Genomic DNA, 25204 nt, shown 5'->3' with positions numbered 1-25204 from the left:
GCTACTCCGTATTGGGGCGGATACTAGTCCAGAGGATGCGGTGATGATGACTAGGGTTCGAGCGCCAAAGACCCGGGGTTAAACAACAAATCCCAGACCAGACAGACAGAGAGACCTTAAGTCCCCCTTGGTTATTAGCTGTCCTCCCTTTTATCTCGCTCCTTCTCTTTAGCAGTCGGAACGGCGGCACGCGCTCGGCGCGTCTCAACACCCTGCAGTGTACGGGTTACGTACTCGTTCCACTTACATACATCGTATGAGAAGGATGGGATGGACTGCACTGTACAGTACCCTATGGATTGTTAATTGTGTGATGCCAAGAAGCCCCTCCGGCCCGCTCGGCTTAGTAGTGAGCAGGGAAGGTCAATATCAGATGTGGTTGTTTCACTGGTCATCTAGGTCGTTATTCGTGAACTCGGCTCATGGGATTGTTCGCGGATGTCGAGAGAGGGCTAATAACCTGGCTCGAGAAAACTTTTTTTTTCTTAACTTTCGTTTTCCTACAGGATGAAATAATGCAGGACCTGCCGTTCAACAGCATTTTGGGCCAGAGATCGCCGCTCTCCTCCCGGTCTCACTCGGGCTGTACCGCAGTGATCTGCAGCATCTTTTTTTTTTTTTAAAAAAAAAAAAAATCAACATATCAATTCAACACATCACCGACCAGCTGGCTTTTCGTCCACCTCGGCGCGTCTGCATGGACGGTCTTGAACTAGCAATGCCGTGACGCTACCTCCGCATTCTCCTCCAGCTGCTGCGTAAGTGCCGAAAGCTTGCCGAAAGCTTGTCGAAAACGTATGCTTGTTGGGTACTAGTGTAGTGTAGTACCATGACTTGACTCCTCCTTTTCCCCACGGCCAGTACCTCGTGCAATCTTCTCTCACGTCTGACCTTCCTCGATGAGGTTACAGCAGTCACTACAGGCTAAAATGTGCCGGCTGGGCGTTTCACTGCTCACAAGCAGCTACTGCAATCATCACCAGTCGGGGACTCGAGCCCTCCGGCAGTAGCCGGGGACAAAATGAAGCCATCGTGAGCACCGTCGCGGCGCCAAGGCCTACGGCTGGGGCGCCGAGACCAGTCCATGGGGGTCCATGCCGAGGCTAAGGGGTCGCTTGATGTTACCCTACCAGGGCTAGTACTCTTAAAATGGGAATCTCGGACCCAGGCGTGCGGCAGTCAACCCGGTAGCAGCCCGGCGCGGCTCCGGGCAGGTTCCATTTTCCGGGTCTCTGGCGTCTGGAGAGATCTCGGGACACAATTCAGGCTAAAGGTTTCGAGCTCGCCCATTGGCGCGCGAGACCCGGGGTAGCAGTCAGTGCCGATGCCCCATGGAGGCCAATTCCGCGAGCCTGCGACTCGCCATGGGCTGCTTCATAACAAGCCGTCAACACCACAAGTCGGCCGGGCGGTGATGGAGCACTGACGCCGCGTCGGGTTTAGATGATCGACACTGAGCAGGCGGACCTGTAAAAGGGATCATGACCCTAGTGTACAAGCCCGAAGCCTCCGGTCTTGCGGACGAGGGAGCCGGTGATGGCGAGCCTGGACCTTCAGGAACGTTGAACATCACCCAATGAGCCTGGCGCTGATGAACTCTCGTGGACTCGAGTCCGCACAAGTATAAAGAGGCCCATAGACGCGCGACTGGTTTCGATCTCAGACCCTCTCTGTTCATCAGCCACTTCCAACAAGCAGCATCCACAGGACGAGGACGCGGACTTGTACTTGGATCCCACCAGGAAGACCAACAACAACAACAACAACAACAAAAAAATCATCTTCGTCGCAAACATGGTCTCCTTCAAGGCCCTCGTTCTCGGCGCCGTTGGCGCCCTCTCCTTCCCTTTCAACGTCACCGAGCTGTCCGAGGCGCACGCCCGGGGCGAGAATGTGACCGAGCTCTTGATGTCTCGCGCCGGCACGCCGAGCCAGACCGGCTGGCACGGGGGCTACTACTTCTCCTTCTGGACCGACAACGGCGGCACCGTCAACTACTGGAACGGCGACAATGGCAGATACGGTGTCCAGTGGCAGAACTGCGGCAACTTTGTCGGCGGTAAGGGATGGTAAGTAGAGCAAATGTCTCCTCCGCTTCTCCAACCGGTCCCCCCCGGTCCCCCCCCTTTTTTTTTTCCCCCTCTCCTTCTGGTTTTGTTTCTTCTTCCAAGCTCCCCTTCAGAGATTTGGGAGAGCGAGGGGAAGACAGGTAAGATGAGGAGAAGAGAAAACAGGACAAGGCGGCTGACGCGGGTTGGCGTGGTACGATAATGAACAGGAACCCCGGCGCGGCGCGGACCATCAACTTCAGCGGCTCCTTCAACCCGTCGGGCAACGGGTACCTGGCCGTGTACGGGTGGACGCAGAACCCGCTGATCGAGTACTACATCGTCGAGTCGTTCGGCACGTACGACCCGTCGTCGCAGGCCCAGGTCCTCGGCACCTTCTACCAGGACGGCAGCAACTACAAGATCGCCAAGACGACCCGCTACAACCAGCCCTCCATCGAGGGCACCAGCACCTTCGACCAGTTCTGGTCCGTCCGCGAGAACCACCGCACCAGCGGCAGCGTCAACGTCGGCGCCCACTTCGCCCGCTGGCAGCAGGCCGGCCTCCGCCTCGGCACCCACAACTACCAAATCATGGCCACCGAGGGCTACCAGAGCAGCGGCTCCTCCGATATCACCGTCTGGTAAAGAAGAAGGGGAAGAAGAAGAAGAAAAAAAAATCTCTACCTAGGTTGCCTCGATGGGGATGCCCATCAAGAGGCGGACCGATTCGTGCTGGTTTAATTACCCTTTTTTTTCCAAAGACCCGGACTTTCTTCTGATGTACATAGGCCCAACTTGTTGCTCCTTCGTCATTCGGAGTGTTGTGAGTTCAAAACAACTCGACACACCAGATGTCCCAATGAACAAAAACTTCTGCCAGACAGTTCCCCTTTGTGTTCGCTACCGGATTAACGACCGGTTCGTAGTCTGGCTTAATGTCGACGTCTCATTCGTGTTAAACACATCCACATGAGAAGCTGGGTCCTGAAGGTCTAGATGTGTTCTGGAGATGATACAAGCCCAGGGGCTTAGACACTGTTACGAAGCGTAAGGGAGGAAGTGATTGCTGCAAAACTTTCAGTACAAACAACACCGTCGGGAGTGGTACATGTGCGAGAACCCACGAATCCAAAAAGCTCTGCCGACCTTCGACTGAGAAGTATCAGGGCTTAATTCCTCAATCACATTTATATTCAAGGTGCCAGAACTTGGCGCCTCTCGAAAGAGGGAAGTGTTAGAGGGAGGATTTGACTGGGAGAGAGGCTAATTAGGTATGTCATGACCTCAGATCACAGTGCAACAACACACACAACTTCGCAACGTCAGAGCAGATGCCCCCAATCTGCCGCAGACAAAAAGGTAGGTAGGAGGTCGAACCAACAGACAGAAACACAAAGACTACAAATATTGGAGAGCGGTATGTGAGGGAGGGCATTAAATTCCGGATCATTTCGATTCACTTCTAACATCTACATCCACCTCTAGCACCGCTGGTGGAAGAGATCTGTCAGTACTGTAGTGGGAACTGGGTGCGGAGATAAGCCCGTCTTCAACTTAGTGTTGAACAGTTGGGACAAGCTGCAAGGCCGAAACATTCATGTGTTAGGAATGCCCAAGCCACTTTCCCCCTTCCCTCCCCTTCCTCCCCCCCCCCCCCCCCCGGCGGGGCGGAACAGTGAACCAAGATTCATATTCTCACTTGCATCCCAACAATGGCTTGAAGGGTGCTATATGTAAACATGGGCAGTCTAGAAAGGTTTAGTCGAGTCAATATCTGAGGATCCAACGGAGTGGACGAACTCGCTTGCCTTGTCAAAACCTCAGAAAATGCACATGGCGTGGATGGAGGAGACCTCTGCCTCACCAGGCCCGGCAATGGCAAAGACGATAGATGCCCGTGGAATCTGGTCTGGTTACAGAGACCGTTTGGGTCCGAACCTTTGACCCCGGAACACTATCGCAAGCTTACGCGACTGGGTGTTCAGATGTAATATGCGGCATCGGACAAGTAATTATCTGGAAAGAATCAAGTGCCGACAAAGAAATTTGCATCGTGAATGTTGAAGATAGAGTTGAATCCACGTGTCCGATCCTGCAATGGGTTATCAGATGGCCTGAAGGTGGGGGGGAGGGGGGGAATCAAGGATCGAATCCGTGCTTACCGTATTGTTGGATCCCCTTGTCGCACTCCATCCCGAGGCTCTTTTATCAAGAGCCCTCTCGCCGCCGCCACTTGCCGCAAAAGATGGATCCCGGCCAGCTGCCTCCTCAAGCAACACCAGACAGCGGCTGAGTTCCTCCCCCACGGTGTTTAGCACCTGACGCTCTACTTCCGCATCTGAGGCACCGCGCTGCACGGCTTGCGCCTGGGATAGGAGCGCAGAAAACAGAAGGTAGCCCTTAACATTTGTTTCTCCGAATCTGACACGTCGCGAAGTCCACCCGATGGCGTACTTGACCGCCTCCACGAGTTCCTGCCGAGGCGCGGCTCCGCTACCGATTCCAATACCCACAGAGCTGCTCACGTCTGGTTCGCTTCCAGGTGGTGCCGGACGTTCGAGCGGATGATCTATGCTCATACTTTGTCTGAACGAGCGGTCCTCCTGCACCTGCCATAGCAGCTCCAGGCAGATAGTGAGGACGGCTAGGGTTGGGACGGAGCGGAACGCCCCGTACCCGCAAGTGGCAAGTCTGGTAAAGTCGTCGGTCTGGCTTGCGGTGCCAGAATCACCGGCCGGAGACCCAGTCGCGATGGCCCGGTAGAGCTTGAGGGACGTTTCAACGCACATTTTGCGCGCAAAGTAGTACGTCGGGTTATTGTGTGCCGACAATAACCAGGGGTGATTGAGGGCCAGGAAGAAGCGATGTACCAAGTGTTCGGCTAGGCGTAACTGAAATAGCGACAGGCGTTTGGGTAAGATGCCGGCCGGGTCGTAAAAGGGCTGGAACGTGGCTGAGAGCGCGCGGCACGAGTTTGTCAACTCGGTATTCCATTTTAGAGTCTCCTCGAACGTGGCGTGGGAATGGAAATGGTTGACATATTGAGCAATGGCTAGGCGTACGGGGAAAGAGCGAAGTAGTGCGATTTGAACGGTGGTTTGGGTAAAGGCATTTGGGGGCCGGGGTATCGAAGGCAATTTGGCGTTGTCGCTCAACTGCTCGTCATCGTAATTGGATGGGGGGCGCGTATCGAAGTCGGACAAAGCCAGCAAGGGCGGGGCGCCGGAGTCCAGGCTGGCTTGGAGGACAATCTCCAAGACGGTCGCCCACAGGCGTCTCCTCATCTCGGCATTGAATACTGACATATCTGGCAAGTTATCGGGGTCGCGGTGGAGACCGAGGAACATGGCAGTCCGTAATAGTGAGCCGGCACTTATCCAGGCCATGTCGCTTTCGACACCGCACGTCTCTCGGGCGAGATGAAGCAAGCACATGACCTGGAGGCCACTGACGCTGATCAGGGACTTTTCAATGGGGGTCACTAGCCAAACCTGCGCTTCGTATATCCACTGAGCAGCTGAACGACGGAGAGCCGCGACATCGTCCTGGAAGCATGTGCCAATGGCCATGCAGAGTTGCAGCTGCACCACGAAGCCCAGGTCAGCAGCGCTTGGATTCTTCCAGTACTCCTCGTAAGCCTGCCAGAAAGTAGGTCGGTGGAGGATTCTGTAAACGCTCTCAAAGGTCCTGAAGTACGCGTCCACGAGTCGCTGAACAGTGGCCTTGGGTGGTATGGTGTGACCGAGCTGAGCCGGGGCGGATGTGGCAGTTCTCATAGATAGAATGGCCCCGCCCAGGTCCCTGCATTTCTGGAGGAGGAAGTAGGCGTCGGAACTCTTGTCCGACTTGATGCGTTCGGCGACATTGACAACGAGGGGAAACTGCCGGACAGTCAGCCCGACAGTTCACAGGGGACTCTGCCATGGTTTGGCCCGGGGCGAGGCAGCGGCAGCAAATCCGCGCACGTCCAGGCAAGATATCGCGCCAAAGCAAACAAGATCGAAGCATGAAAGCATGGAGACTTCAAGAGGAGGGCGACCTACGAGCTTTTCACCGTCGATCCAGCAGTTCAACTTGGAGGGTCGATATTGGGGGCCCCGGTCCGGGAATAACGCCCCGTGCGCCGAGCGGGATGATGGAGACCCACATCCGGGGCGTTTCAGGGCATCAGCGAGCTGCTGTTCGAGATGCCGGACCCGCTCAGCGAGAGCCGCCGTGCTGCCGAGCGGCCCAGCGGATTCGGTACCGGCTTCGGCAGGGTGCATCTGCGGCAGCGAGCGCGGGCTCACGCCAGACAGCGGTTCTGAGGTTCTACCGGGCGGCGGCGGCACACCCGAACCGGCAACTGAAGGATTCGAGGTTGCGGGCTGCGGCGGCACTGGCGCTGCCATATCCCTGCTGAAGGAGAAGGTCGAGCCGGCGCCCGCGCGCTCTTCCGTCGAGGTTGGGGAGAGCTCGGGATGGCCGCCAGCAGGCGGGGCCGGGGAGAGCCTCCATAGCCGCGGTTTCGGGCGGCGCGCCTCCTCATAGGTACAATTGACGATCTTGGACTTCATGCAACTGGCGCAAGGCTCGTTGCGATCGCAGCGAATCTTGCGCGTTCGACATTGGATGCATGAGAGTGCCGGTCGGTTGCGCCGCCTGGGCTCGCCGTGCTTGAGGGTTCCCGGGCTTCCAACAGAGGCCGGTGTGGTCGGCGCCGGAGCTGGAGCAGGCGGCGCAGCGTCCGTGGCCATTTCCACGTCCATGGCTGCGCGCCCGGGTATTGTCGAGACTCGATGTCCCCGGCGGGGGGCCCCCGAAGGGCAGAAAGCGCGAGAGTGAGGGCGGGTGGTCGTCGGTTGCAGGTTGCAGCTTTCGGTGCTCGCGTCGAGGAAAGAAGGGCGGCCTGTCGGTCCGGATGTGTAAGCAACCGGTAAGGTCGGTTGGTAGGTACCTGAAGTATCCGGTATGTAAAGTATGTACAAGAAGAGAAAGGAAGAACCTGGGATGAGGGACAAGAGTAAGGGAAGGCGCACGAATCCCCGGCAGTCGCGTCAGGGCTCCACGCCGTCCCTCGGTATTCCGAGTCGCTTCAACCCTCAGGCTCTCGCTGAAAGCGAGAGCAGCAGCAGCAGCCTGTGGCAGCAGGCACTCGCACGGAAGGAACTGGCTGCAGCATCCACACCCACTCTCCGCGTTTCCAGGTTCCCACTCTCATCCGCGGCTTTTCGTCCGAAGTGTGTGTGCTCGTGGCTGCACCTGCCCCCAAGGGTCACTGACCTTTAGATCGGCATCTCGGGCGGAATGCGGGGGCTGGAAGTGCTAATCACCGACACTTGCCTTTTTGGGGCTAACGTCGGACACCAATAGGTATTCGGGCATTGGTCAACTGTTTCGCGGGGAAGGTTGCAAGGCCTAAATCACAAGCGGGCGGCGATTTTACCCAGAACCGACGGGTTTTTTTCTACCTTACTTTGTACAGTTTTAGTGTATTTTAGGGTATGAGCTGCACATAAAAATAATAATAGACGGTTTGCTTTTCCCTGAAAATCTTCGGAGTAGCTCCCGGGCCGAGACGCACCTCATCCGCTGTCGCCATCTGCGGAAAGTGTCAGCGGGAGCAAAGTCTGTCCGTGTAGCATGGGCCGCCGCCGCTTACTTGCAGGTCGCGTTTGTTTCCTACTACCCAACGTCGGACTTTAGCTTTTTGGGTAGCTCTTGGTCGAACGACAAGTTCCAAGCTGTCGGAAGCATCCGTAACGCATGTTACGCCTCCTGCGCCTTCCCAACCCTGAGTTCGCATCAGTGCCGGCGCCTGGATTCGCTAGCGTCAGTGGGTCCATTATCTCCGCGGCCGGCCGGCTGGCAAGTGCGGCATCAGGGGTTCCGAGGGTCCTGCACACAAAACGGCAGGGTCCTAAGTCTTGGGTTGACAAGCTCCGATTGCTGGTTCAGTGGGCATTCCCCCCAGCTGTGCGCTCAACAGCGCACATTCATCTTGAGGCAACAACACCGTGGTAGGTTCCTCTGCTACGCATATAACCCAAGCAGTCCGCTCGTGGAGTACCAGCACTGTCATTCTGGCGAGAAATAATCCGTACACTCGTGAGGCCGGAGAGCACGGGTTGCCCGACCGTGTAACATCGGGTCCAGCGCAAGTCCCCGGCTGGGCCAAGCCGAGATCTTCATACAACGCAGATATCTGTGCGACAATTCAAATGCGCCAGGTCTAGCCAGGAACGGCTGTCTTTCGCTGCGAGGAGAGTTCCGCATCTCTGCATGAATCAGCAACAAAACCAGACGCATGCGACCTGCCGGAATTACCGGAGATAAAAAAAAGATGGTTTCCACACCAAGACAGTGTTAGTGTTCCACAAGCGACTCCCCCACCCAAGTCCGGGCCGGTCTGCAGACACGCGAGAGCACCCGGTTCGTTCCTACGCATATATGTATATGTAATTCGTAGTATAGTTCGGACTGGCCTGGGTGCACGGGGGCTGAGTGGGCAGAGAAAGAAAAGCCCTGAAGTGACGGTTGGTTGCCTGCTGTCGCCCTGTTTACCGTGTCTGTCATGACGGGAACACCGAATGGCCCGGCCACCGAAAGATACCGGGAGCACAAACGCGAAGGAAGCGAGGGAGCGACGAATCGCACTTCCTTTTGTATGGCAAAATCTCGGGCGTTGCACGACTGCGGTTGCCGACTCGGCAGGCACGGCGTATCGCTCGCCCGAAGTTTTGCCGGACGAGATCCCGTTCTCGTTCCCCGGGCGGTCGCCGCTTCTGTAACGACTATAAACGGCACCGGCGACGGAGGCCGGAAGGCGTCACCTATTTGAACAGGGAGCCCAGTTCTTTCTCATACTTTTCGTTGTCGGCGACCTTGCTCCTGACGACGGCGGCGGACTCCTGGCACCAATACTCAGAGAGAACTTCCTCCACCTTGCGAGAAAAGCGACAGTACCTAGGAGAAATGTGATCCTGTACAAGGTAGAAGATAGCATCCACGCATGTAAGACAACGCCAGAACCATACCGCCCCAGACTCCCAACTCTCACGCATAATACGCGCCAGTGTTGGCTTATCACCTCCGGTCATCGTACCCTCCTCCTTCTCGAGTATGTCCATGAACTCCCGACGGACCTGGTCAAACTGGGAGAGATCATCCCCGACGAGCTCGTCGATGTAGCGTCCCGTGAGCCAGTAAGGCACGGCGAGCATCTCCGCGGGTAGGGAGCAGATCCACTCCAGATCAATTAGGCAGGTGATGTTCCAGTCGTCGTCGACCAAGATGTTGCTTGCGTGGAGGTCGGTGAGCTGGAGATGGAAGGGCCCGGCACGGCGCTCCCGGGAGACGTAGAAATGCGAGACTGTCCTAAGCAGCGCCATGGCGGCCATCTGGCCACGGCAGTCGGCGGCGTCTAAGACGGCATTCCGGTGGGCGAGGAAGCTCCCGTCGTGGAGCGCGAGCATATCTGCGACGAACGGCTCAGGACAGCTATACGTTTCGTCACTCGGCATCGTCCTCGGCGCGCCGCCATTCTCCAGGATGGCGACGCAGCAGGGCAGCGGCCGGTTCGTCAGCGTCACCGTGCCGTCGGCGTTGAACCGAAACGAACCTATCCGAGGCTGCGGGACGCGGGCCAGGGAGAGGATCACGCGGGCCAAGCCTCGGAACAGCGTTCGCCGCTTGGTCTGGTCGCCCCGGCGCTCACTCCATGTATCAGAAAGCATACGCCCCGTATCTGGGCCAACGTACTCGAGCAGCATATATGCAGCGGGAAGATGCAGGCTGGTGGGGTGGGCGGCGTAGCGTGAGAGAGTCTGGTACCCGAGGAGGCCGCGGAGGTGGCGTCGGATTGCGCGCCAGAAGCGAACGTAAAACGGCATTTGTCGCTCATGTGTGAACTATCAGAAGACGAGGTCAGCGGGGAAGACGAGGTCGGCGGCGAGAAGTCCAGGCGACCTACATGGCGATGGTCAGAGAAGCCGAAGCCGTACAGGTGCGGTATGCGGACGTCGGGGCACCAGTCCTGCATCCACGCGTACGTCCCTACCTCGCAGCTCAGCTTCTCATCCACTGTGCCTGGGTACCTGGCTTCTGCGAGCTTGTGTGGCATGGGGCAGCGAAAGATGAACCTCCTGGGAACGCCGTGGGCGCCTCCCGCCCGCGTCTCGACCGGCACACAGACGTTGAAGCCGCCTCGGATCCATCGGTCGCATGGTGCAACAGTGCAAGAATCCCTATCGCCAAGCCACAGATGGTGCCTGACAAGAGACTCGATCGTTCCCCTGCTGTCCCAGAGCACCTGGCAGAACTCCTCCGCAGCTGCCAAATGCGTTGCCTGTTTGATGACGTCCGCGTTCTTCCTGAGGGCCGACGAATAAGTGATGGGCCCCCGGTGGTCTAGCCGAATGGTGGCTGGCATCGGCCAAGATCAGGCGTGCTTAATTAGGATGATGGCAGGATACTCGGGCGACGGGTATACGACGCGTAATGTTGGGCGCGCGACGAGAGATCGATGTTGACTTTGGATGCGGGACCCTACATGCGTACCCCAGTTTTCGAGCGGGTACCGATTGACTGCGCAGTATGGAATAAGTACGGAATACTCCGTACAGTTTATTCCGTACAAATTACTGAGAGCTTTAGGCCTGTCGCAGGTATCACGGAACTAATTATTCAACGATGATTACTCACCAGGCAAGGGCTACGACGGCCATTGAGGAGCTCCACTGTGGTGCGAGCCAGGCTCGTTTCCCATTCAACACATTACGAACACATACAACGTTCTCACGGTGACCAAAGAATCTCACGCCGCCCACGACTTCTGTGATGGAAGGTAACGCCCAAACCCCAAAGAGCCCAAATCCCCTGCAAACAGGACCCCTGACTCGGGAGGAAACTTAACCGTGTGTGGAGGAGCATGTCTGGCCGTCCTGTTCTCTCCCGAACACGATGTACATAAGATACTTTGTTTCGGAGCGGTCGCTTTCGCGCGCTTTTTGGACTGGTCACAGAAAGCTTGTTTATTGCTCTTTATTTCATGGCCAAGTCGACCGTAGCTATGCAGGCCCACAAGTGACGAGTCTTCTAGGACGAGGCTTCTAGGACGCGGCCATAACTCCATGCTCGATTAAACAACCCTGACCATGATTAATATGAGGACAATGTACAAATAACAAGACAAAGGAGATCCTGTATTCCCAGCACCGAGATGTAGAACTGCGCCGGAGTGGTCATTCCAACTTGAACCACTTATCCGTAGGTTCTTGTGGTTGGCCGTGCCCAAGACTCATCCAGGTACGGCATGCCACAGGAACGGTTGACTGTGTAAACTTTCCCACACAACCACCTCCTCTCCTTGCACCAGATTCCCGGGTCTTTCTATCAAGGGCTATCAGGGTCGGGGTCCAGATCACTCCTCACGCCCCACCCCCAGCGCTTCATCCACTCTTGCCTTCTTCGTAACAAGATCCCTGATCAGAGGAGACCTCTAGAGAAGTAGCTCAAGAGGGTTCTCGATAACCTTCTTAAGCTCGCGCATCCACTCGGCACCAACCGCACCGTCAATGACCTTGTGATCGAAGCTGCCAGTGAGAACAATCTGGTCATCCCACTCAACACCGGTCGTGCCATCCTCGTTCTCAGCCGGGACAGCGACCTTCTTTGTGCTGCCGACTGCCAGGATGGCCGCCTGTGGGGGGTTGATAACAGCGGTGAAGCGCTCAACGGCGGGGTTCATGCCCATGTTGGAGATGCTAATGGTACCTCCCTGGTACTCCTCGGGCTTGAGCTTGTTGTCGCGAGCCTTTTTAGCGAGCTCCTTGACGGTGGCCGAGATGCTCTCGAGGCCCTTGCCCTCGACGCCCTTGACGATGGGGGTGATTAGGCCGCTAGGGGTCGACACGGCAACCGAAACGTCAACTGTGTTGAACTGGCGGATGACACCATCGCGCCAAGAGCTGTTGACGGCCGGGACCTTCTTGCAAGCCACCGCCATGGCCTTGATGAGGAAGTCATTGACTGAGAGCTTATACTTGCCCTCGGCGCTGCTGTTCAGGGCTTGACGGAGCTTCAGCAGCTTGGAGACGGAAACGGTCGAGGTGACGAAGTAGTGGGGATTCTCCGAGACGGACTCCTTCAGACGCGACGCGATGGTCTTGCGCATGCCGCTGATGGGAATGTCCTCGTACGAAGCACCCGAGACGGCGGCAGTGGCGGTTGCAGCGGGAGTGGACAACGCCTTCTTAACATCCTCCTCGGTGATCTTGCCGCCAGGACCAGTTCCCTTCAAGCTCTTCAGCGGCACGCCATTCTCGATGGCGAGTCTCTTAGCAGCGGCCGAAATGTTGGGCTCGCGGTCGAGGGCGGTCTCGAGCTTGCCGCCAAGTCCGGTATCCTCGGGCTCGGAGGCAGGGGTCGGGGCCGGGGCCGGGGTCGGAGCAGACTCAGACTTTGGCTCTTCTTTCTTCGCTGGCGCGGGAGCAGCTTCACCGCCAGCATCCTGGAGCGAGAAATTCTCAAAGGCGCTCACATCGGTCCCTTCCTCGACGAGAACGGCAATTGGCTGCGGTGGTTGGGTCAGATTAACCATCCATCTAGTCCAAGTGGGTTCTGTCACTGGCACAGTGGGGAAAATCCGCGCAACTTACATTGCCCACCGCGACGTCCTTCTCTCCGGTCTCCTTGAGGATCTTGGCCAGAACACCCTCCTCCTGGAACTCAAAGTCCATCTGAGCTTTATCGGTCTCGATCTCGACGAGCACCTCGCCGGGTGAGATCAATTCGCCAACCTTCTTCTGCCATGCGCCAATATTACCCGATGTCATGGTCGGCGACAGCGCCGGCATTTTGACGATGGTATGCGGAGGGTACGAGGCATACCACCTTGTTAAGCTGGGAACAACAGCGCGTGCAAGTCTGGCATGCTGCAGCGCTTGCCTCCGAATCGCAGGGACGAGCATTTTGAATGTGGATTAAAAGCGAAAGCGTTGAACACGCGCGGAGAGAAACGCAAGAATTCGAATGCGCGGACCCGGGAACGTCGAACGCTGTCCCAGATATGCCCGCGGCGGCGTGAAGCCAATTGAGGTGGAATGGGTTGGGAAGGGAGCTGGAAATGAAAAAAAGAAAGGGAAAGCCGGAAAGCGGAGGGTGATGCTGGTGGTGATGCAGGTTGGGGACCAGTTTTTTTTGGCGGATTCAACTCGTTGGGAAGCTTACCTTAGCTTCTGTTCACCAAAATCTCGACAGCGACCAGGATGGGATGGACCCTGCACCAATGAGCTTTGGCGCTGCGCTAAGGCAATGCACCGACCATGCTCAAGCCACATGAGACCCCCAAAGCTCATATCAAGAAAGCTGCGCTGGGGTATCCGAGATAGGGCGAAAATTGGCCGAACAGGTTTCGCGCCCCGTTTTTCTGGACAATAGCATAACTTAACCATCACATAGTGTGTATGCTTTCCACGTTAAGAAGGAAAACGTAATTCAGTCGTCCTTCTCTCATATCCGCCCGGCTGGTTCTTCCTACTGTCCAGTTCCCTATCCCTCGTTTCAAGTTGCTCAGCCACAGGTGGAGAGTGGACGAGAGATTTGTTGGTCTCGTTTCGGGTCGTGGAATCGGACCGCCTGGAATCTCGCGAAGCGGGTGGGTCCTGAGCACGCCGCAGCTGTCTTGGATTTTTGCCCGGGGACCCGGCACGGCGATCGCAGTGCTGACCAGCTGGCTGCCGCGTCAGTTAGGGGACCGGGACCCACCATGAGCGACCGCGGATGTTTGCTGTCATCTTCACGACGATTTCCTCGGTTCAGACAGTACCTTGCGACGACGATTGCGCGCGTAAGTGCACGGGACTCGGCCTCTTACCTCTTAGACCACCGGGAGTTTGTTTTCAATTTTTTCAATGTTCATTTTGGCGGCTTAATTCTCATTCCCGGTAGCTCCTGCTGCACAAGCGCCTCGCGGAGACGCCCAATCGCAACTTCGGGCTGAAGAGCAGTCAAGACAGTTGGGAAGGACAGTAGGGCATCAAGCAAAGACGCCGCAGCGTTCGACGACGACGAACATCCCTCACTCGACACACCCTTCTTTCGCCTCTCCGAAGATCACCGATGCTCGCTGACCGGCTTCTGCGAATGGCCATCTGCCCCTAGAGGAGGAAACGCCCCGCGCCATGAGCTCCCTAAAATTCGTGGTGTCCTCGCTGGACATCATCGCTGCACATGCCGGTCGCAACAAGCAACTGGCCGAGCTGGCCGAGAAGGCGCTCGCCGCCCTTAAAGAGAACGACCAGCAGCTGCCGGACCCCGAGGTCGTTTTCGCGCCTTTGCAACTTGCCACTAAATCGGGCACGATCCCCCTCACCACAACGGCCCTCGATTGCATCGGGAAGCTGATCTCTTCCTCGTACTTCTCCGCACCATCCTCCTCGGCAGCCCAGGATGGCGCCGAGCGAGCGCCCCTCATCGAACGGGCCATCGATACCATCTGCGACTGCTTTCAGGGCGAGGCAACGCTGGTCGAGATCCAGCTGCAGATTGTCAAATCACTGCTCGCCGCAGTGCTTAACGACAAGATTATCGTGCATGGCGCCGGGTTGTTGAAGGCTGTGCGACAGGTTTACAACATCTTCCTGCTCTCCCGGAGCACGGCAAACCAGCAAGTGGCACAAGGGACGCTAACCCAAATGGTGGGCACCGTATTCGAGAGAGTCAAAACTAGGCTACACATGAAGGAGGCACGGGCAAACCTCGACAAGCTCAAGGCTAGCCGCAGCAGTTTGGCTGTTGACCATCCCGAGGACCAGGAAGATCAGGATAATCAGACCGATAAGGCCGACAGCGAAGAGGCCAATGAAACCGTCTCGGACGCCACTCCCTCTGCCACCCCTGATGAAACGGCAGGGAAGCTGACCTTGAAAGACTTGGAGCACCGGAAGAGTTTCGATGACTCCCACATGGGCGATGGCCCTACAATGGTCAGCCAGGTGAAACCCGTCAAGAGGGCGGCGCGGTCGGTGTCCGAGCAGAGTACCGCCGAGAGCTCCAACGAGGATACGCCAGAATCCCTTGACGCCGAGGACGAAGCCTATATACGCGATGCTTACCTCGTTTTCCGGTCATTTTGCAACCTGTCAACGAAGGTCCTCCCACCCGATCAACTTTACGATACCCGTGGACAGCCTATGCGCTCCAAGTTGATCTCGCTCCATCTCATTCACACACTGCTCAACAACCACATTACCGTCTTCACGTCACCGCTGTGTACCATCAGGAACACGAAGAACAATGAGCCTACGAGTTTCCTGCAAGCTATCAAGTATTATCTTTGCCTGAGCATCACCCGCAATGGAGCAAGTTCTGTTGATAGGGTATTTGAAGTTTGTTGTGAAATCTTCTGGTTGATGCTGAAGTACATGAGGTCCTCTTTCAAGGTCGGTCGCAGGCCCCATACTGGCAGCTGCACAACTGCTAAGCTAATGTACAAACACAGAACGAAATCGAGGTGTTCCTCAGCGAGATTTACCTTGCTCTCCTCGCACGGAGGAACGCCCCACTGTCACAGAAACTTACCTTCGTTGGGATATTGAAGAGGTTGTGCGAGGACCCACGAGCCTTGGTGGAATTGTACCTCAACTACGACTGTGACCGCAACGTGGAGAATATCTTCCAAAGGATAGTGGAGGACCTGTCAAGGTTCGCGACGGCGTCGATACCCATCAATCCCGCCCAGGAGCAACATTACGAAGACAACCACTCAAAGTACGCGCCGATCGGGGAGTGGCAGAATAAGAGCGTGCTCCCACCGCCGCTGTCTGTATCGCTGATCGCGACACAACACGAACAGGATAGCGAGGTACCGAGAGAGTATCTCATGAAGCGTGTGGCATTGGATTCTCTCGTCGAGACGCTCAGGTCGCTGGTGAACTGGTCGCAGCCCGGGAGGTTCGAAGCCAACGGGACTGGAGCTGACGTACAGAGGCGGCCCTCGAGTGACGATGTTAGAGACTCGATCGATCCTTCGGCCAGCGAAACGGCGTCGCGCCTGGAAACACCCGTCGCTCCCTCGACCCCAGTCATTGACGACGACCCGGACCAGCTGGAAAAGGAAAAGGCCAGGAAGACGGCCTTGGCCAACGCCATCAAGCTCTTCAACTATAAACCAAAGCATGGCATCAAGCTTCTCATCAAAGAGGGTTTCATCCCCAGCGACTCGAACGAGGATATCGCTCGGTTCCTTCTGCACGAGGATCGCCTGGACAAGGCGCAGATCGGCGAGTATCTCGGCGAGGGAGACCAAAAGAATGTCGAAATCATGCACGCATTCGTCGACATGATGGATTTCAGTAAAAAGCGCTTCGTCGATGCGCTGCGCGAGTTTCTCCAGGCTTTCCGCCTGCCCGGAGAGGCGCAGAAGATTGACCGTTTCATGCTCAAGTTTGCTCACCGCTACATGACGGGCAACCCCAACGCATTCGCAAATGCCGACACCCCATACGTGCTTGCGTACTCCGTCATCCTACTCAACACGGACCTCCACAGTTCTAAGGTGATGCGGCGCATGTCTAAGGAGGACTTTATCAAGAACAACCGTGGCATTAACGACAACGCTGATCTCCCCGACGAGTACCTCATTGGCATTTATGAGGATATCCAGAAAAACGAGATCGTTCTAAAGAGTGAGCGAGAGGCGGCGGCGGCATCCGGGCTTCTACAACCGCAGGCAACCGGTCTGGCAGCCGGGATCGGGCAAGCCTTGTCGAACGTGGGGCGCGATCTGCAACGGGAAGCATACGTGCAACAGTCTGAGGAGATTTCGCTGAGATCAGAACAGCTCTTTCGGAATTTGTATCGCAGCCAGCGCAAAAGCGCCAGCAAAGCAGGTGCAAAGTTCATCTCGGCTACCTCGTTCAGACACGTCGGGCCCATGTTTGACGCGACATGGATGTCCTTCTTTTCCACTCTCTCCAGCCTCACTCAGAAAACTCACAACCTCGAGGTCAACAAGCTATGTCTGGAGGGCATGAAGCTGGCCACCAGGATTGCCTGTCTGTTCGATCTTTCCACGCCGCGCGAAGCCTTTATCTCGTTCTTCAGGAACACGGCCAACCTCAACAATCCCCGGGAGATGCAGGCCAAGAACGTTGAGGCCTTGAAAGTCCTCCTTGATCTTGCTCAGACCGAGGGCAACCATCTCAAGGAGTCATGGAAAGACGTGCTCATGTGCATCAGTCAGCTCGACCGCCTCCAGTTGATATCGGGGGGTGTTGATGAGAGTGCGGTGCCCGACGTCTCGAGGGCTCGGTTCGTGCCGCCGCCCCAGCGCACAGACACCACGGACTCTCGCAAGTCGACGTCCTCGGCCAGGAGAGGCAGGCCACGGGCTCATACTGGACCCCAGGGTGTCTCGCTGGAAATTGCGCTCGAGAGCAGATCCGACGACGTGATCAAGAGCGTTGACAGAATCTTCACAAACACTGCCAATCTGTCCAGAGACGCCATCATTCATTTTGCCAGGGCATTGACAGAAGTCAGCTGGGATGAGATCAAAGTGTCGGGGTCGAACGATTCTCCCCGCACATACAGTCTCCAGAAGATTGTCGAGATCAGCTACTACAACATGACGCGTGTCAGGTTCGAATGGAGCCATATCTGGGACGTTCTCGGAGAGCACTTCAACCGAGTCGGCTGCCACGCCAACACGGCCATCGTCTTTTTTGCGCTAGATTCGCTCCGCCAACTCTCGATGCGCTTTTTGGAGATTGAGGAACTGGCAGGTTTCAAGTTCCAAAAAGACTTCCTCAAGCCTTTCGAGCATGTTATGTCAAACTCCAACAACGTTACCGTCAAGGACATGGTACTCCGATGCCTCATCCAGATGATCCAGGCCAAGGGCGAGAATATCCGTTCCGGTTGGAGGACCATGTTCGGAGTCTTTACCGTGGCGGCGCGGGAGCCTTACGAAAGCATTGTCAATCTCGCGTACGAAAACGTTACGCAGGTTTACAAGTCTAGGTTTGGCGTCGTTATCTCCCAGGGCGCTTTCACTGATCTCATCGTCTGCCTCACTGAATTCTCCAAGAACACAAGATTCCAAAAGAAGAGCCTGCAAGCGATGGAACTGTTGAAGTCCATCATCCCTACGATGCTCAAGACGCCCGAATGCCCCCTCTCCCACAAGCCAGGTGGGAACGCCGATCAGGCCGAGTCGAATGTCAAAACATCAGCCCCGCAAACTCGCACATCGGTTGAGGAAGGGTTCTGGTTCCCGGTGCTCTTTGCGTTCCACGACGTGCTCATGACCGGGGAGGATCTGGAGGTGCGGTCAAACGCGCTCAACTATTTCTTCGAGACGCTGTTGCGATATGGTGGCGACTTCCCCTCCGAGTTCTGGGACATCCTCTGGAGACAGCAGCTCTACCCCATCTTTATGGTCCTTCGATCACGGCCGGAGATGACCAACGCCCTGAATCACGAGGAGTTGTCCGTCTGGCTGTCTACAACCATGATCCAGGCGCTTCGCAACATGATCACTCTATTCACTCACTACTTCGAAGCTCTCGAGTACATGCTGGACAGGTTTCTAGAGCTGCTCGCCCTCTGCATTTGCCAGGAGAACGACACGATTGCTCGGATAGGGAGCAACTGCTTGCAGCAGCTCATCCTTCAGAATGTTACAAAATTCACCCCCGAGCACTGGGCCAAGATCGTGGGCGCATTCTGTGAGCTATTTGAGAGGACGACGGCATACCAGCTCTTCTCTGCGACAACCATCAACTCTACCGCGTCGCTGTCCCCTCCGCCTAACGGATTGGAACTTGGGGGTGCCACAAGCCCGACGTCGGAAGCCCCACCAGACGAGAAGTCTCTCAAGATCAACGGCAACGAAACAAACGGGGACTCAACAGCGCCGGAATCGACTCACGGCGACGCCGGCGGTGCCGATGCACCGACAGGGACCAACGCATCCGCTCCGACCGCGTCTTCTCAACCCGAGACCACCCCGTCACAGCAACTCGAAGAATTTAAGCCCGCAAATCCGCTCCAGCAACAACCTGTTGTAGTCACCGCCGCCCGCCGCCGCTTCTTCAACCGCATCATCTCCCGCTGCGTGCTCCAGCTGCTCATGATCGAAACGGTCAACGAGCTCTTCAGCAATGACGCCGTGTATGCGCAAATCCCGTCTCAAGAGCTTCTCCGACTCATGGCGCTGCTCAAGAAATCTTTCCTCTTTGCCAAGCGCTTCAACGCAGACAAAGACCTGCGCATGCGCCTCTGGCGCGAGGGTTTCATGAAGCAGCCGCCCAACCTGCTGAAGCAGGAATCCGGCAGCGCCGCGACGTATGTGTCGATCCTGTTCCGCATGTTTGGCGACACGTCGCCCGAGCGGATGGGCAGCAAGGCCGACGTCGAGAGCGCGCTGGTGCCGCTGTGTCGCGACATCATCCGCGGATACATCAATCTCGATGAGGAGAGCCAGCACAGGAATATCGTGGCCTGGCGACCGGTCGTGGTCGATGTGCTCGAGGGGTATGCCGCGTTCCCCCGCGACGCATTTGCGGCGCATATTCACAGTTTTTATCCTCTCGTTGTGGAGCTGCTGGGGAAGGATCTTGGCCAGGAGCTCCGGGCCGCGCTGTTGCTCGTTCTGAGGAGGGTCGGAGAAGTTGGGCTGGGGATTGAAGGGATGGGTGCTGCGGCAGCTGGGAGTGGCACGCCGGCAGAGGATGCGAGGCGGAATAGCGTGTTGTCTGCGCCATCGGTCCGTCCATCACCCAGCATGGACAGCTTGAATGACGACCCGTCGAGGCAGTTCATGGGCAGGACATGATGGCCGAGAAGGTGGGAACGACCTCCTGGTTATGGCCAGGGTTCAGTTCTCGTGGATGAGTTGCTACCACTTGTTTCATAGACTTTTTTGTGAACACTTTGCCTCAGCGAGTCATGTGTTGTATACTCTTGTGGTTGAACATTTATTCTTCCGAGGCGGAAGTTGTATTGACTCGTTAATTTTGGCTCGAGCCGTTGTAGTGGTCATATCGGAGGCTTGGTTAGGATCGAGAATCGCACCCTGCTATGAACACAACCACCGATTCCTTGCGTGATGGTTTATTTCACTTGTCTGGCTGGTTCGCTTATTCCGCAGTCACATCTTGGCTCTTCTGCGTTCGAATAATTTTTTTTTCAGCAAAACTCTGACCGCAAGCCAATGAAACAGGGAGTCAGGATCTCATCCCGAGCATGCGCCGTCATGGCGAGAAGTTGTGGCAGAGCTGTGTTCTCGGAGGGTACTAGGATGCAGTGTTTACAGACATGAAGAGCAGCTACTGCTCAAAAGAACGTGACACCAGCCGCAAGTGAAACATCAGTCGACGAGGCTTGCCTGACCTGGGCGATAGAAGAGAACTTGGAGTTGAATGTAGCCATTGAAGCGACAGAACCACCGAGCACCAGACAGGACTTTGCGTCCTTGCTGCAATGCTCATCATCATCACCTTACCGGTAGTCGAACCTCCTCCCCAGGCATCACTTCCCGCAGCCATCTCCTCAAGTCCTCCGCCTCTTCCTCTACCGTCCGGTCGGGCAAGCTAAGGAGCGCCTCCCTCAGAATTCCATCCCCGGCCGTCGCCTCGCCGAGGATGGCCCGCAGAGTCTCCAGCTTGGCGTCAGACGGCTCCGTGACGCGCATCAGGCTGACGAGCGTCTCGAAGAAGTCGACTAGGCTGAGGTGCATGAGGGTGTCCGACCTCTGCACCATCCTCAGGGCGGCGTACTGCAGGAGGCCCTCGCCCGGCTGCGGCGGCTTCGGCGACGGCGGGTGCTGCTGCTGCTCCTGCTCCTGTTGCTGCTCCGAGTCACCGCCGCCGTTGGGCTGCCCGCCAGTGCTTGCGCTTCCGTTCGTGAAGTACGCGGGCGTCGGCGCCGTCATGTTCGAGCTGCTTACGGCGCGGAAGTTGATGGCTGCCAGCCGGGGCAGCAGGCGCAGCACACGGCCCTGGGCGAGGGAGAGCTGGTGCGGGTTGCTGGCCGTGTCCGGGTGGCGGCCCGAGATGAGGTCGAGAAGGGGCAGGTAGAACTGCGGGTCGTTGAAGAGGAGATTCCAGAGCCGGCCATGGCCGGGGGTCTTCCGGAGGCCGAGCTGGGTGTGTGACGATGCGCCGACGGGGCGGGTTGGTGGTGGGGGCGGCGGTAAGGGGCAATCGATGTCGAGCAGGTCACCGAGGACCTTCCCCCCCTTTTGACCGACCTCTACTTGCGGAGCGGCGAGCCAACGGCGGATGAAGGACGACACCAGGTTCGTGTATGAGCAAAAGAACGAGATATCCTGGGGGTTTGCAGCGGCTTTGTGCAAGACGGACATGGCGAGGATGTTGGCAGCTGGCGCTGGGGATTCGAGGGCCTCGACGAGATCGTCCGCTTCCGCTAGTGAGAAGATATCGGAGAACGAAACGGGGCCCAAGAGCTTGATTGTCAGGCTCACGATAACAGTGGGGTCCTGTGTGTATTGCTTGAGGAGTGTCGTGAGCCGGGGAAGGAAACGGGGAATCAAAGGCGGGATATTGCTTTCTGTTTCTCCGTCAGCTTTGCGTGGTCGTAATTGGATTCAGGGAAAAGAAGAGCATACCTGTGAGTTGAAGCTCAACATCATCAAACAGTTTCGGGTTCAAAGTTAGAGTAACATCCTGAATGAGATCGTCGATGTGCTTGTCGAGCTCATCCAGCCCGGTAATTGGTGTTGTGTCCATGGGCTTTATCTGTGGAAATTGACGTTCTATTTTTCAGAGAGTGGACAGTCAGATAGTTCAGTAAATAGAGTTGGTAAAAGTTTGGCTGTTGTGAACCAGCTCATAATAAAGATTGCAAGGCAGTCGGCAGTGTCAGTCGTCAGTTCCGTGTTTAACTTAACGGAAACGCCGCAAAAGGAATGCGGGGCAGCTTTCGCATGGCGGGGCCACCTGCCGCTCTGCCTGCACCCAGAGGCCCGCTGCTGCCGGAGAGGAGCATGGGGTGGGCCGTTTGCTGCAGGGCCCGACTGACGGGGCTGCGAGTGCCCCGCTAAATTTTCGGCGGCATCTGAAAGCACGGCTTTGCCAAAGCTTGACCTATCATCCAACTGTATACGGACCTTACATACATACCATTTGCCCATCACTAACAAAAGAATTAAACTTCGGCACCCCATCGAGGTCTGCGCAAGGAGAATTACACAATCACATCAATGAGGTGAAACCGTGACACAATCGGCTCCCGAAAATGTCTGGAAGGGGCGGGCGAGGTGGGCGTGGGCGAGGCGGGCGCGGCCCGCCGACCAACGGCAGAAGGGCTGTCGCCCAAAACAGCGTGCCTTGGACGATGGACTCAGATATCGTCCTGGACGGCAAGCCCTCGGAGCAGTTTCCCGCAAGTGAACCCAACGACACACAATGTCCAGTTCTGACTTGCTGACTCGTCTCTTATATTGCGACAGCCCTACGACGTCCCCAGAGCACCCCCCCTCACAAAGAAAGAAGAGAAGCAGGTTTCCTTCTTTCTCCTCTTCCGCGAGCAATGCCAAGACAGCCCCCTTTACACACAAGCGCGCAGTCGGACACAGGCTTCGGCTACGGCACGCATCTACGGCCAGGACCAGCTCAACAAGCGCTATGGGCAAGTCACCAAGGCCACCGTCGATCCGTTCACCGCCGTGCCGATGTACTCCCACAAGTTTCAAAAGCTTCCCCGCACATTACCTGACCTCGGCTCCCGGCCGTTCGCAAAGGAGTTTTTCCCGCCCGAACTGCACAGTACGCTGGATGGCGACGACGAGCCCGGGACGAAGCGGCGGCGCGTCGGACCCAAAACCCTTGGCTTGTCCAGTATCACCTCGTACAAGACGGCTGAAGAATTGTTTCTTACCGATATGCCGCAGGTGGGCAGCGGCGCGAACGCGAACTTGGACAAGGCGCTGGAACTGCTCAATACCGTGGAGAAGCAGAATGAGGATGGCAAGGAAGCCTACCTGTCTGGCGAGGACGATGACGACTGGGTGAAGGGCAATGGCGAGGATGATGAAGACGGGGATGCGGAGGAGGATGATGTCTACGAAGACGAGTCCGGCGACGACTATAACGCGGAACAATACTTCGACGGGAACCAGGACGACGAAGACTACGATGAAGGTGGCGATGATGGGGAGGGCTATTTCTAGTTATTCACCAGGTTCAACGGCAGCGGCCGTTGCGACCCCATGGCCTTCGACGAAAGATATCGGGGATAGACAGGTAGCGGTTAAAGGCCAGGCATGGCAGAGTGATATCAATTTTTGTGCGGGTTTAGTGAACCTGGTCCTTACGGCATGCAAAGATACAAATAAAACACGTTGGATGGATGGGCGCCCCATGGCCCTTCTTTACTTCTGCGTCTGCTACATTATTGTACACTCGCCCCGTCCCATTAATCCAGCAGCTGTTGCGGCCTCGGACGCTCAGCTGCCATGGCCCATAAAATCCTTCAATTGCAGTTCCGTGACGCCCTCCTTTACACCTCCCACGACCCCGGCAACCTTGAGGATGCTCTCCTCGAAATCCCGCAGCACGGCGGCGAGCTCAACAACCCTCTCGTCGACGCCTCCCTGGGCGGCACTCTTGTTCTGGGCCGCGACCCGCTGCATCTGCTCCAGCATGCTTCCTTGCACGCCGTGCAGATGGACCTCGATCTCGCCCAGGTTCTTCTCGAACTTCTTCATCATCTCGTCCATCTCATCCGCCGTCCGCGAGAAGTAGCTGATCAGATCCGTGTTGCTCTGAGCATCCACGGCGCCGCCAGCGCCAGCGCCTCCCCCGCCCCCGACCTGCTGCCCTCTGTTCGACCACAGCCCGGCCTGGTGGTACTGCGTCGGCAACTTGAGGTTGTCGATCGCCTTGAACGACAGGCGCGCGTGGTCGGCGTCCTGCTTGACCAGCTCACGGAGCTGGTTGATGGCGCGAATGTCGCTGGACAGCGCGTTGTGCGCGCCCTCGGACTTGCGCGTCACGAAGCTGACGTCGGTCGGGATGGCGGCCAGCTGCTCGCCGTGCGAGGGAAGGAAGGCGTCGACGGCATCCTTATCCTTCATGCACCGCTGGATGGCCTCGTCGATCTGGGCAATCTCCTTCTGGAGGGATTCCTCCAAGTCGTTGAAGCGGGTTGTGGACTTGATGTTGCTCAAATCGATCCGCACGCCGGGCACGACCTGCTGTTGGGATGTCGATTGGCCGAGCGTCAGGCCGCTTGCTGGTTGCTGTTGCTGCTGCTGGGTTTGCTGCCCTTGTTGGCCACTGGAAAGAATGATTAGTCCACGCACCCTAATCCGAGGAAGCAGACCTCCGCAACTCACAAGAGCCCGCCAGTCCCCGTGCTCGTTGTCGCCGGTTTTGCCCCAAACATGCCGCCAGTATTTGCGGTCGAACTGCCAAAGAGCCCACCCGTCGTCTGGGGTTGCGGTTGCTGCTGTGTCGTCGTCGTACTGCCAAACAAACCGCCCGTTTGCGCCGGCTGTGTGGTCTGTGTCGTCGTTCCACCGAATAGGCCGCCCGTTTGCGCTGGCTGCGATGTCGTCGTGCTTCCAAACAGGCCTCCGGTTGTCTGCTGCGGTTTTTGTGTAGTAGTAGAGCCGAACAGACCTCCTGTCTGCTGGGGTTGGCTAGTCGCCGTCGTCGTCTGGCCGAATAGGCCACCGGTTTGTTGGGGTTGCGAAGCGGGCGTCTGGGTTGTTGTCGACCCAAAGAGGGATCCGGACTGCTGCGGCTGCGAAGTGGTCGTGCCGAACAAAGAACCCGTCTGGGCAGGCTGGGAAGTCGCGCTGCCAAAGAGTCCACCTCCTGCTGGAGCTTGGCTGGTGCCTGTTCCACTGTGTGCAAATCAGTCCATCAGCTCCATATGCGTGTCTTAATTTTGAGAAACATTGGGCTTCATTGCCGACTTACAAGAGATTGGACGAGCCCGTGTTGATGCTGAGCCCACCGGGGCCGCTGGCCGACCGTGCGAAAGCCATATTAACGGCCTTTTCAAGTAAGGGCTGGCAAAATGTAATTCGTTGGAACGCGGCTATGGCGTGTCTGTCAACCTCGCAGGCCACGGCTGCCCAGTCTCTCGGTGTTTTGGATGGTCGCGAATTGCTTTTCCTGCCCCACTGCGCGAGCTGCAGA

General features: G+C 56.9%; 8 protein-coding genes across 8 annotated transcripts; 3 read left to right on the top strand and 5 right to left on the bottom strand.

Moving 5' to 3' along the window:
- Nucleotides 1–1794: 1794 nt before the first annotated feature.
- MYCTH_49824 (glycoside hydrolase family 11 protein) lies at nucleotides 1795–2696 on the top strand (the record flags this gene model as incomplete). The annotated part of the gene is made up of 2 exons (XM_003663481.1): nucleotides 1795–2069; nucleotides 2279–2696. The coding sequence occupies 2 exons, from the start codon at nucleotides 1795–1797 to the stop codon at nucleotides 2694–2696; spliced, it is 693 nt and encodes a 230-aa protein (XP_003663529.1).
- A 783-nt stretch (nucleotides 2697–3479) lies between these two features.
- Nucleotides 3480–6904, bottom strand: MYCTH_2305522 (uncharacterized protein). The gene is made up of 4 exons (XM_003663480.1): nucleotides 6095–6904; nucleotides 4214–5932; nucleotides 3860–4143; nucleotides 3480–3799 (listed from the first exon to the last, which is right to left on the bottom strand). Exons 1-3 carry the CDS (start codon nucleotides 6797–6799, stop codon nucleotides 4078–4080), a joined length of 2490 nt encoding a protein of 829 aa, XP_003663528.1. The 5' UTR covers nucleotides 6800–6904; the 3' UTR covers nucleotides 3480–3799; nucleotides 3860–4077.
- Nucleotides 6905–8734: 1830 nt separating this feature from the next.
- MYCTH_2305519 (uncharacterized protein) lies at nucleotides 8735–10627 on the bottom strand. Its single transcript, XM_003663479.1, has 2 exons — nucleotides 10003–10627; nucleotides 8735–9940 (listed from the first exon to the last, which is right to left on the bottom strand). Exons 1-2 carry the CDS (start codon nucleotides 10459–10461, stop codon nucleotides 8864–8866), a joined length of 1536 nt encoding a protein of 511 aa, XP_003663527.1. The 5' UTR covers nucleotides 10462–10627; the 3' UTR covers nucleotides 8735–8863.
- Nucleotides 10628–11064: 437 nt separating this feature from the next.
- Nucleotides 11065–13230, bottom strand: MYCTH_2080603 (uncharacterized protein). The gene is made up of 2 exons (XM_003663478.1): nucleotides 12689–13230; nucleotides 11065–12603 (listed from the first exon to the last, which is right to left on the bottom strand). Exons 1-2 carry the CDS (start codon nucleotides 12998–13000, stop codon nucleotides 11530–11532), a joined length of 1386 nt encoding a protein of 461 aa, XP_003663526.1. The 5' UTR covers nucleotides 13001–13230; the 3' UTR covers nucleotides 11065–11529.
- An 892-nt stretch (nucleotides 13231–14122) lies between these two features.
- MYCTH_2305515 (uncharacterized protein) lies at nucleotides 14123–20199 on the top strand. The gene is made up of 2 exons (XM_003663477.1): nucleotides 14123–15472; nucleotides 15532–20199. The coding sequence occupies exons 1-2, from the start codon at nucleotides 14213–14215 to the stop codon at nucleotides 19867–19869; spliced, it is 5598 nt and encodes a 1865-aa protein (XP_003663525.1). The 5' UTR covers nucleotides 14123–14212; the 3' UTR covers nucleotides 19870–20199.
- On the bottom strand, nucleotides 20200–21968 carry MYCTH_2305513 (uncharacterized protein). The gene is made up of 2 exons (XM_003663476.1): nucleotides 21664–21968; nucleotides 20200–21605 (listed from the first exon to the last, which is right to left on the bottom strand). Exons 1-2 carry the CDS (start codon nucleotides 21782–21784, stop codon nucleotides 20530–20532), a joined length of 1197 nt encoding a protein of 398 aa, XP_003663524.1. The 5' UTR covers nucleotides 21785–21968; the 3' UTR covers nucleotides 20200–20529.
- Nucleotides 21969–22443: 475 nt separating this feature from the next.
- Nucleotides 22444–23285, top strand: MYCTH_2305512 (uncharacterized protein). The gene has a single exon (XM_003663475.1). The coding sequence runs from the start codon at nucleotides 22729–22731 to the stop codon at nucleotides 23224–23226; it is 498 nt and encodes a 165-aa protein (XP_003663523.1). The 5' UTR covers nucleotides 22444–22728; the 3' UTR covers nucleotides 23227–23285.
- Nucleotides 23286–25174, bottom strand: MYCTH_2305509 (uncharacterized protein). The gene is made up of 3 exons (XM_003663474.1): nucleotides 24983–25174; nucleotides 24394–24906; nucleotides 23286–24334 (listed from the first exon to the last, which is right to left on the bottom strand). Exons 1-3 carry the CDS (start codon nucleotides 25048–25050, stop codon nucleotides 23503–23505), a joined length of 1413 nt encoding a protein of 470 aa, XP_003663522.1. The 5' UTR covers nucleotides 25051–25174; the 3' UTR covers nucleotides 23286–23502.
- Nucleotides 25175–25204: the final 30 nt, after the last annotated feature.

This window comes from Thermothelomyces thermophilus, chromosome 3 (assembly GCF_000226095.1).
Source record: "Thermothelomyces thermophilus ATCC 42464 chromosome 3, complete sequence".
Classification (NCBI taxonomy): domain Eukaryota; kingdom Fungi; phylum Ascomycota; class Sordariomycetes; order Sordariales; family Chaetomiaceae; genus Thermothelomyces; species Thermothelomyces thermophilus.
Note: the sequence above shows the minus strand (reverse complement) of the source record. Positions and strands in the feature narration are given on the sequence as shown.

Bases quoted from the DNA above. Each gene is read 5' to 3' on its own strand.
- MYCTH_2080603 (XM_003663478.1), bottom strand. From the start codon at position 13,000: ATGCTCGTCCCTGCGATTCGGAGGCAAGCGCTGCAGCATGCCAGACTT. The intron at 12,604-12,688 runs GTAAGTTGCGCG...CAACCACCGCAG, and splicing joins AGGACGTCGCGGTGGGCAAT to CCAATTGCCGTTCTCGTCGA.
- MYCTH_2305509 (XM_003663474.1), bottom strand. From the start codon at position 25,050: ATGGCTTTCGCACGGTCGGCCAGCGGCCCCGGTGGGCTCAGCATCAAC. The intron at 24,907-24,982 runs GTAAGTCGGCAA...ATTTGCACACAG, and splicing joins ACGGGCTCGTCCAATCTCTT to TGGAACAGGCACCAGCCAAG. The intron at 24,335-24,393 runs GTGAGTTGCGGA...CATTCTTTCCAG, and splicing joins ACGGGGACTGGCGGGCTCTT to TGGCCAACAAGGGCAGCAAA.
- MYCTH_2305522 (XM_003663480.1), bottom strand. From the start codon at position 6,799: ATGGACGTGGAAATGGCCACGGACGCTGCGCCGCCTGCTCCAGCTCCG. The intron at 5,933-6,094 runs GTAGGTCGCCCT...ACTGTCCGGCAG, and splicing joins GGATCGACGGTGAAAAGCTC to TTTCCCCTCGTTGTCAATGT. The intron at 4,144-4,213 runs GTAAGCACGGAT...AACCCATTGCAG, and splicing joins CAAGGGGATCCAACAATACG to GATCGGACACGTGGATTCAA.
- MYCTH_2305512 (XM_003663475.1), top strand. From the start codon at position 22,729: ATGTACTCCCACAAGTTTCAAAAGCTTCCCCGCACATTACCTGACCTC.
- MYCTH_2305513 (XM_003663476.1), bottom strand. From the start codon at position 21,784: ATGGACACAACACCAATTACCGGGCTGGATGAGCTCGACAAGCACATC. The intron at 21,606-21,663 runs GTATGCTCTTCT...ACGGAGAAACAG, and splicing joins TGTTGAGCTTCAACTCACAG to AAAGCAATATCCCGCCTTTG.
- MYCTH_2305515 (XM_003663477.1), top strand. From the start codon at position 14,213: ATGAGCTCCCTAAAATTCGTGGTGTCCTCGCTGGACATCATCGCTGCA. The intron at 15,473-15,531 runs GTCGGTCGCAGG...GTACAAACACAG, and splicing joins ACATGAGGTCCTCTTTCAAG to AACGAAATCGAGGTGTTCCT.
- MYCTH_2305519 (XM_003663479.1), bottom strand. From the start codon at position 10,461: ATGCCAGCCACCATTCGGCTAGACCACCGGGGGCCCATCACTTATTCG. The intron at 9,941-10,002 runs GTAGGTCGCCTG...GTCTTCTGATAG, and splicing joins GCTTCTCTGACCATCGCCAT to TTCACACATGAGCGACAAAT.